We start from the raw sequence: 9,974 nt of genomic DNA on the forward strand, positions 1-9,974 counted from the left end.
AGTGCAGTGGCGTGATCTCGGCTCACGGCAACCTCCACCTCCTGAGTTCAAGCAATTCTCCTGCCTCAGCCTCCCAAGTAGCTGGGATTACAGACGCCCGCCACCTTGCCCGGCTAATTTTTTGTATTTTCAGTAGACACTAGGTTTCATCATTTCATCATGTTGGCCAGGCTGGTCTTGAAATCCTGACCTCAGGTGATCCACATGCCTTGGCCTCCCAAAGTGCTGGGACTACAGGCATGAGCCACCACGCCTAGCCCAGGGAGAAGTCTTGAGTAAACATTCAGCCATGTGTATGGGCAAGAATGAGGTAGAGCCGGGCGTTGTGGTTCAGACCCGTAATCCCAGCACTTTGGGAGGCTGAGGTAGGTGGATCACCTGACATCAGGAGTTCGAGACTAGCCTGGCCAACATGGTGAAATCCCATCTCTACTGAAAATACAAAAATTAGCTGGGCATGGTGGCGTGAGCCTGTAGTCCCAACTACTTGGGAGGCTGAGGCAGGAGAATCGCTTGAACCTGGGAGGCAGAGGTTGCAGTGAGCCAAGCTCATACCATTGCACTCCAGCCTGGGCAACAAAAGCGAGACTCCATCTTAAAAAAAAAAAAAAAGAGAGAGAGAGAGAATGAGGCAGAGTCCATTCCTTAAGGCACTCGTGTGGGCAGGTTCCCAAGACTCAGACATGGTCAGTTAGGGCCAAAGGGGATATGAGACTCCAGAGCAATACCAAAGGTCAGTCCTCAGAAAGGGGACACGAGGCCAAAGCTGGGCCAGCAACTGGGAATTGGGAAAGCACTTCTTACATTTCTCTTGCTTAAGGTGAAGACCGGTCCTACAAATAAGATCAAGGTTAAGCCTATGTGGACCCAGCGGTGAAGGAAGGCAGGTTGCAAAGGTTGAGAATCAGGGAGAACCAGACAAAGAAGCTGAGATGGTTGCTTCGTCACAAAAAAGGTTGCTACGGGCTCTGGGAAACCCAACACAGGCTGGGTGTGGTGGCTTACACCTGTAACCCCAGCACTTTGGGAGGCTGAGGTGGGCAGATCACCTGAAGCCAGGAGTTCAAAACCAGCCTGGCCAACATGGCGAAACCTTGTCTCTACTAAAAATACAAAAATTAGCTGGGTGCCGTGGCATGCGCCTGTAATCCCAGCTACTCGGGAGGCTGAGGTCAGAGAATAGCTTGGACCTGGGAGGTGGAGGTTACAGTGAGCCGAGATGACGCCACTGTACTCCAGCCTATGTGACACAGTGAGACTTGAAGGAAGGAAGGAAGGAAGGAAGGAAGGAAGGAAGGAAGGAAGGAAGGAAGGAAGCCCGCCCAACACTAGTTGTATGAACAGGATTTTTATTAATGGTATCTGGTCTGTGGCTACAATGTTATATTTTGCTGTGCTTGACACATTTTTTACCATTGAGATGTTTATGGAAGAAAGTTTGAATTTGCTGCCAGGCATCTACCTGTGCCTTTGAGTGAGCCTTTGGCTCACCTCCATAGAATACTGCCTCACCCAAAACGGCATGCACAGAGGCTCTAGAAGGAGGAAAATAAGGTGGGTCAATACAGTGACCTGTTTCTGGGTAACAGATTATCTGGGGTCTTTCTTTCCCGTGAGCTTGTAGCCTTTCAGAGGCTATCTGAGCGTAGAATTCACTCTTCCAGTTTTGATCATCCATGCCAACAATAAACAGGAAGGGCCCCTGGGCCTTTTCCAATGGAATAAGACTTTGGTGATTGCGTTCCTCCAGGGGATTGCTCCAAGTGTCCATAAAAGTGAGAAATCCTGACTTAGTGATTTTTACTTTTCCTAGATCATCGACAAGTTTAGGAATAATCATATCCTTGTAATGTAGAGGAGTTATTGTGTTGGCTACACAGGCATTGATAAGAACAGTGGCTGTGATGCCCTTCAAGAAAGAAGCCATTGAGAGACACAGGTCACCTCCTTTGGAAAATCCAAGAAGCCCAATACTAGGACCTTTCACCTGTTGAGGAAAAAGAGAAGGAAACAAGCTTAGAGTTCACAAATGGAGGACACAGACAGTGATTTTACATTCTCCAAGTAGCTTTCTTTCTTTTTTTTTTTTTTTTTTCTTTTTTGAGATGGAGTCTCGCTCTGTCCCCCAGGCTGGAGTGCAGTGGTGCAATCTTGGCTCACTGCAACTTCCGCCTCCCGGGTTCAAGCGATTCTCCTGCCTTAGCCTCCCGAGTAGCTAGGATTACAGGTGCCCGCCATCACGCCTGGCTAATTTTTGTATTTTTAGTAGAGACAGGGTTTCACCATGTTGATCAGGCTGGTCTCAAACTTCTGACCTCAAGTGATCCACCCGCCTGGGCCTCCCAAAGTGCTGGGATTATAGGCATGAGCCACCATGCCCTGATAGTAGCTTTCTTAACTATCATTTGCTTTCCTTCCTTATCCAACAATCTGCAAAGTTCAAATATGTCTTCTAATAAGCAAATCAACTGATTTCCTAGTAATGGATCATCCCCTAATATTTATGAGGACTGGGTCAGGAGTATACACAGAGGCCCAGACACCCGATACCTAAATATTTCAAAATTATAAATCAAATGAACAAACTGTTAAATACAGTATATTATTTTCTTCTGCCTTGATAAATATACCACCATAACAATTCATAAGGTCAGGCTCAAATTTAAAATCTTGGAATCCACTGGAGTTCTGTACTGGAATGTGACATACAGGAGAGGCCTGCCCCTGGGCCCTGCACCACACTCCTTCTCTTCCATCACTGGCTCCTTCATGGACCTTAAGGGGCCTTTCACACATGTGTGTGGACACCCCAACCTGCATGTTTAAGGCCTAGATGTATACACACTGATGAACCCAGAAAAGAGGCTTAGGGCCTGGAAGCAGGATCAGAGCTGTTTGGCAGAGAATTCTGGGGTGCCAGATCCCAAGAGCATTGGGGGTTATAGGGGAAAGAACCCTGAAGAACATCTTATATCTTAACATTAGAATGTCTGGGTCTCTTTAAACTTGGATGATAACAAAGAGTATATATCATTCAATTTTTAGTTATACCAAAATTTTTTGTTGCTGTGGTTTTTGTTTTGTTTTTTTTTTTGAGATGGGGTTTAACTCTTGTTGCCCAGTCTGGAGTACAATGGTGTAATCTCGACTCACTGCAACCTCTGCCTCCTGGGTTCAAGCAATTATCCTGCCTCAGCCTCCCGAGTAGCTGGGATTACAGGTGTGCACCACCATGCCCAACTAATTTTTGTATTTTTAGTAGAGATGGGGTTTCACCATGTTGGCCAGGTTGGTCTCAAACTCCTGACCTCAGTGATCTGCCTGCCTTAGCCTCCCAAAGTGCTGGGATTACAGACGTGAGCCACCACACCTGGCCAAAATGTTTTTTTTTTTTTTGAGACAGAGTCTTGCTCTGTCGCCCAGGCTGGAGTGCAGTGGCGCGATCTCGGCTCGCTGCAAGCTCCGCTTCCTGGGTTCAAGCGATTCTCCTGCCTCAGCCTCCCGAGTAGCTGGGACTACAGGTGCCCACCACCATGCCAGGCTAATTTTTGTATTTTTAGTAGAGATGGGGTTTCATCATGTTGGCCAGGCTGGTCTCGATCTCCTGACCTCAAGTGATCTGCTCGCCTCTGCCTCCCAAAGTGCTGGGATTACAGGCGTGAGCCACCGCACCCGGCCCAAAATGTTTTAATTAATTGATTATTTCTGTTATCAGATAAGGACTTTCTGTACAAAACCATAATACCATTATCATACCCAACAAAATTAATAACGATTATTTCATATAATCAAATATACCATTCTTATTCAAATGTCTCCAGTTGTCTCAAAAAATATCTCTTTATGGTCATTTTCTCTATATACATTTATGTTAATCTTATTAAGGAGGAAAATTGAACTCCAGAGAGAGTAACTGCTTTATTCAGAATCATAAGGCCACTCTGTGGTAGACACAGAGCCAGAACTCTTTTTAGTCCTGTGCTCTTTGAATTTTGGTACACAATTACAAAGACAACTAAATAGTCAAGTCTTAAGGGATTAGAGAGAGATGGGAGAAAATGGAAATAATAATCCTAGTATAAAAACTTCTTTTGAGACAGGGGTCTCACTAAATGTTGCCCAGGCTGGTCTTGAACTCCTGGAGTCAAGCAATCCCTCAGCCTCAGCCTCCCAGGTAGCTGGGACTACAGGTGCACATCACCATGCCCAGCTTCCATCCTAGTAATTTTTGAAGGAGACTTGGTGTCTCCTGGCATGTTTCTAGTTCCCAGTGTTGGGATTCCGCCCTGCGTCAGCTCTGCCCCCTCTCTTCTACACTCAGGTGGCCACCAGAACGCACCTCTGGATGCTGCAGCATCAAGTCCACGGCTTCTTCAAAGTACTCCAGATGTACATCATTCAGATCTGCAGGGAGGTCTTCAAATCGGAAATAAGCCAGGGCAAGCACAGCAAAACCGTGTCCGGCCAGGAGGCTGGCCCTGTATTCACAAAGGCCACCGCCACTCCCAAACAGATCAATGACCCCAGGAAAGGGCCCCTTGCCTGGAGAACATCACAAATCACAAGGAGCTTTAGAGTCTCAAAAGACAGCAAGCAAACAAGTTTTTGAAGCCAAGGAGATTGGGGGTAGACAGATTGGCAGAAAAAGAACAAAATGTCTTATTTTCTCAAACAATAATAATAATATAGAGGGATAAAAAACTGCATATTTGGTACAATGTACACTACTCAGGTGACAGGTGCACTAAAATCTCAGTGTTCATCACTGTACAGTTCGTCCATGTAACCCCAAACCACTTGTACACCAAAAGGTATTGAAATTAATTTTTTTTTTGACAGTCTCACTCTGTCGCCCAGGCTGAAGTGCAGTGGTGCAGTCTTGGCTCACTGCAACCTCTGCCTCCTGGGTTCAAGCAATTCTCCTGCCTCAGCCTCCCAAGTAGCTGGAATTACAGGCATGCACCAGACACCCAGCTAATTTTTTTGTATTTTCAGTAGAGATGGGTTTTGCCATGTTGGCCAGGTTGGTCTTGAACTCCTGACCTCAGGTGATCTGCCCACCTTGGCCTCCCAAAGTGCTGGGATTACAGGCATGAGCCACCGCAACTGGCCTAAAAATTTTTAATGATATAAATTATTATCACACCACTGCACTCCAGCCTGGGCGACAGAGCAAGACTCTGTCTCAATAATAATAATAATAATAATGATAATAATAGAAATTATTTTCACAAACAAAGATAAACCAAGTTAGAAATAACATAATGAGGCCAGGCGTGGTGGTTCATGCCTATAATCTCAGTGCTCTGGGAGGTCAAGATAAGAGGATCACTTGAGGCTGGGAATTCAAGACCAGCCTGGGCAACATAACAAGACCCCTGTCTCTACAAAAAATTTTAAAAAACTAGTTGGACATGATGGCACATGCCTATAGTCTTAGCTACTCAGGAGGCAGAGGCGGGAGGATCATCTGAGCCTAAGAGTTCTAGTTTGTGGTGAGCTATGATCACACTACTGCACTGTAGCCTGTAGATCACTGTAACCTTGAATCCCTGGGCTCGAGTGACCCTCCAGCCTCAAGTAGCTACCCTCCCAAATAGCTAGGCCCCATTTTTAATTTTTTGTAGAAACAGGGTCTCACTATGCTGCCTGGGCTAGTCTCGAACTCCTGGCCTCAAGCAATCCTCCCATCGCAATGCTCCCACCTTGGCCTCTTCAAGTTCTGAGATTTTAAGTGTGAGCCACTGCACTCAGCCTGTTTTTTTTTTGCTTGTTTGTTTTTTTGTTTTTGTTTTTCTTGAGACAGGGTTTCACTCTTGCTGCCCAGGCTGCAGTGCAATGGTGCGATCTCACCTCACTGCAACCTCTGTCTCCCCCCAGGTTCAAGCGATTCTCCTGCCTCAGCCTCCCAAGTAGTTGGGATTACAGGTATGTGCCACCACACCAGGCAAATTTTGTATTTTTAATAGAGATGGGGTTTCACCATGTTGGTCAGGCTGGTCTCAAACTCCCGACCTCAGGTGATCCGCCTACCTCAGCCTCCCGAAGTGTTGGGATTACAGGCGTGAGCCACTGCGCCCAGCCTTGTTTGTTTCTTTTTGTTTTGTTTGTTTTTTGTTTTCTATCAGACAGAGTCTCTCTCCGTTGCCCAGGCTGGAGTGATGTGGTATGATCTCGGCTCACTGCAACCTCTGCCTCCTGAGTTCAAGTAATTCTCCTGCCTCAGCCTCCCAAGTAGCTGGGATTACAGGCGCCCGCCACCATGCCCGGCTAATTTTTTGTATTTTTAGTAGAGACGAGGTTTCACCATCTTCTCCAGGCTGGTCTTGAACTCCTGACCTCATGATCTACCCACCTCAGCCTCCCAAAGTGCTGGGATTAGAGGCATTAGCCACTACGCCTGGCCGCCTTGTTTGTTTTTAATGAAAGGTTTTAGTTGATTCTTAGTATGTGTTGTTTTTCTTTTTTTTGTTTTGTTTTGTTTTTTTTGAGACAGGGCCTCGCTCTGTTGCCTAGGCTGAAGTCTAGTGGCGTGATCTTGGCTCACTGCAACCTCGGCCTCTCAGGTTCAAGCAATTCTCTCACCTCAGCCTCCCTAGTAGCTGGGACTACATGTGTGAGCCACTATGCCTGGCTAATTTTTTTTGTATTATATTATTAGTAGAGGTGGGGTTTTGCCATGTTGGCCAGGCTGGTCTTGAACTCCTGGCCTCAAGTGATCCACCCACCTCAGCCTCCCAAAGTGCTAGGATTACAGGTGTAAGCCACTGTGCCTGGCCCAGACACTATGATTTATTGAACTCTTACTATAACCTTGCAAAAGCCTCTAGGAACATGGATATTTAGAAACCTGTAAGACCCAATTCCAGCCCCAGGAATTCACAGTGTAGTGGGCAGCCACGAGTTAAGGCTAAGAATTGCTGAAGAGCCGTAAAAATAAAGCAAGTTTCCTTGTTTTTGGAGAATCATCACAGAATTCAGTTTAAGGATTCTGTGTGCTGTTGCAACTCTAGAATTTTTTGTTGTTGTTGCTGTTTGAGGCAGGGTTTCACTCTGGTGTCCAGGCTGGAATGCAGTGGCGTGATCTCGGCTCACTGCAACCTCTACTTCCTGATATCAAACAATCCTCCCACCTCAGCCTCCCAAGCAGCTGAGACTACAGGCGTGCACCACCATGCCTGCCTCAATTTTTTTTTTTTTTTTTTTTTTTTGTAGAGACAGAATTCCACCATGTTACCCAGGCTGGTCTTGAACTCCTGGGCTCAAGTGATCTGCCCACCTCAGCCTCCCAAAGTGCTGGGATTACAGGCCTGAGCCACTGTGCCCGGCTCAGCATTTTTATATGGTAGAGGTTTAAATCAGGAATTTAGTTAGAAGGGATTAATCAGGAGCCTTCTTTCTGGGTTACCTTTACCTAGCAAATATCTTGTGTTTACTTAGACTAGGGTTCCTCAACCTCAGTAGTACAGACACTTTGAGCAAGACAATTCTTTGTTCTGGCGGTTGTCCCGTGCATTGTGGAGTGTTTAGCAGCATCCCTGGCCTCTGCCTGCTAGATGCCAATAGCACCTCTCCCTTCAGGAACGACAACCACAAATGTCTCCAGATATTGCCAAATTTCCCCCAGGGAAGGCGGCAAAATCACTGCAGGTTGAGAACCAAGTACAACAATGTTTATGATAGAAGGGAGAGGACTGTCAGGCAGTTTTGTGTGTGTTTTTAAACAATTAAAGGGTATTGCCACTATTGTGGATTTTAGCTTCTTTGGAAGTTTGATGTGAACTGAGGCAAAAATCATTCTTGCACATCAGCTTAAGGTTTTGCCCATATCGTATTCAAACAAAACCACACGGCTGGCACATAGTGGCTCTCAATAAATATATAATAAGTTGAATGCACTATTCAGCACAGAGCGAAAGTGGCAGTGCCTCCAGGGAGGGACGTGAAACTTAAAAAAGAAAGACTGGAGCAGCTACTCAGGAGGCTGAGGCGAGAAGACTTGAGCCCAGGAGTTCGAGGCTGCAGTGTGAGCTACGATCCAGCCACGGCACTCCAGCCTGGGCAACAGTGGGAGCCCAGAGACTCAGAATCCATGACAGACTCTGGAGCGAAGGAAAAAGTTCAGGGATGTTCCACAATCACGTGATTCCCAGGACAGGAAAAGGGCAGGTGGGGGTCGCAGAGCTCGACCAAGTTTTGGGCAGACTACTCACCCGGCGGCAGGAAGAGCGCGGCGCGCACCCGGCCCGCGCGCACCGGCTCGCGCCGCACCCCCGGCTGGAGAAAGTCGCGCTTGTTCTGCGCCCTGCACAGCAGCCGCCCGGGTTCAGGGCCGTGGCCGTCCAGCACTTCCAGCTCCACGGCGAAGGGCGTCCGCACGTCGCGCTTCACCAGCCGCACCAAGGCTTTCTCGGGCTCCAACGCCCAGAGCAGCCCCATGGGCTCGAGCCCCGCGAAGCTGCCGCCCAGCGCGGGCGCGCGCTCCAGGTCCAGCTCGCCGCGGGCGTCGGCGCGGTAGCGCGCGTGGGCCCGGAAGAGCGCGCCCTTCTCGTCGTGCAGGGACGCGCGCAGCGTGACCCGCTGCTCCGGGGCCAGGCCGCGCACGGTGATGAGCACGGGCTCGTCCCAGCAGCAGCGGCCCGCGGGCTCCAGGATCAGCGTCGCTGCCATCCTGACCTGGGTAGAAGAGGGACGACTCAGCTCCCCGGCGTCAGTGGGAGGGCCTGGCGGCTTTGCCCAGTGCTTGAAAGGAGTCGAGGGCGGAACCCTTAACACTACTCCCATTGGTTGGACTTGGGGACAGGCTCCAGGCCGCTGCGTGGAGCGCTAGAATTTGTGCAAATACACCAGTGTCCCAAATGAAGGAGTATCTGTTGAAATAAGAGTTAATGACCAATCCGGCCGGGCGCGGTGGCTCATGCCTGTAATCCTAGAATTTTGGGAGGCCCAGGTGGGTGGATCACACTGGAGGTTAGGAGTTCGAGACCAGCCTGACCAACACAATGAAACCCCATCTCTACTAAAAATACAGAATAGCCAGGTGTGGTGGCGCATGCCTGTAATCCCGGCTACTTGGGAGGCTGAGGCAGGAGAATTGCTTGAACCCAGGAGGCAAAGGTTGCACTGAGCCAAGATCACACCATTGTACTCCAGCCTGGGCAACCAGGGCAAAACTCCGTCTGGGGAAAAAAAAAAGAGAGCGAGTTAGTGGCTATTCCTTATTCCTGCAATCCAATGTGGTGAGTGTCGAAATAGAGGCACAAAAACCACTGAGAACTAAAGGACTGAGAGAGATACAGTTTAAGAATCTAGATTTTGAAAAAGCATCCCAGGTGATTGTTCTCAGGTGACCCCTTGGAGAAACATGTTCGTAATCCATCCTTTACCCCTCAGTCCCTTACCAAGCCTTTTTTCCAGAGCTAATGGTACCTGGAGCAAAGCTGATGTTTAGGGAGGCAGACCTAGCCGAGTTCCGGTCTGACCCTGATCCTTAGTATTAATACCTGGTGATCTTTAGCAAGAAACATAACCCTCTAAATATCAGGTTTTTTTTTTTTTTTTTTTTTTTTGAGACAGAGTCTCGCTCTGCCGCCCAGGCTGGAGTGCAGTGGCCGGATCTCAGCTCACTGCAAGCTCCGCCTCCCGGGTTCACGCCATTCTCCTGCCTCAGCCTCCCGAGTAGCTGGGACTAAAGGCGCCCGCCACCGCGCCCGGCTAGTTTTTTGTATTTTTTAGTAGAGACGGGGTTTCACCGTGTTAGCCAGGATGGTCTCGATCTCCTGACCTCGTGATCCGCCCGTCTCGGCCTCCCAAAGTGCTGGGATTACAGGCTTGAGCCACCGCGCCCGGCCTTAATATCAGTTTTCTTATCTGAAAAGGCTTATTGTGACCATTAAATGCGCTAATGTGTAAAAACACTACACTGACACACCTGTAGGGTTAGTACCCAGTGAAAGTTTTGTTTCTTATCTCAC

General features: G+C 48.3%; 1 protein-coding gene across 1 annotated transcript; it reads right to left on the minus strand.

The window, feature by feature from the left end:
* Positions 1 to 1,332: 1,332 nt before the first annotated feature.
* On the minus strand, positions 1,333 to 8,717 carry LOC105494283 (acyl-CoA thioesterase 6). The gene is made up of 3 exons (XM_011762567.3): positions 8,214 to 8,717; positions 4,340 to 4,542; positions 1,333 to 1,987 (listed from the first exon to the last, which is right to left on the minus strand). Exons 1-3 carry the CDS (start codon positions 8,668 to 8,670, stop codon positions 1,382 to 1,384), a joined length of 1,266 nt encoding a protein of 421 aa, XP_011760869.2. The 5' UTR covers positions 8,671 to 8,717; the 3' UTR covers positions 1,333 to 1,381.
* Positions 8,718 to 9,974: the final 1,257 nt, after the last annotated feature.

The sequence above is a fragment of the Macaca nemestrina genome, chromosome 7, assembly GCF_043159975.1.
Source record: "Macaca nemestrina isolate mMacNem1 chromosome 7, mMacNem.hap1, whole genome shotgun sequence".
NCBI lineage: Eukaryota > Metazoa > Chordata > Mammalia > Primates > Cercopithecidae > Macaca > Macaca nemestrina.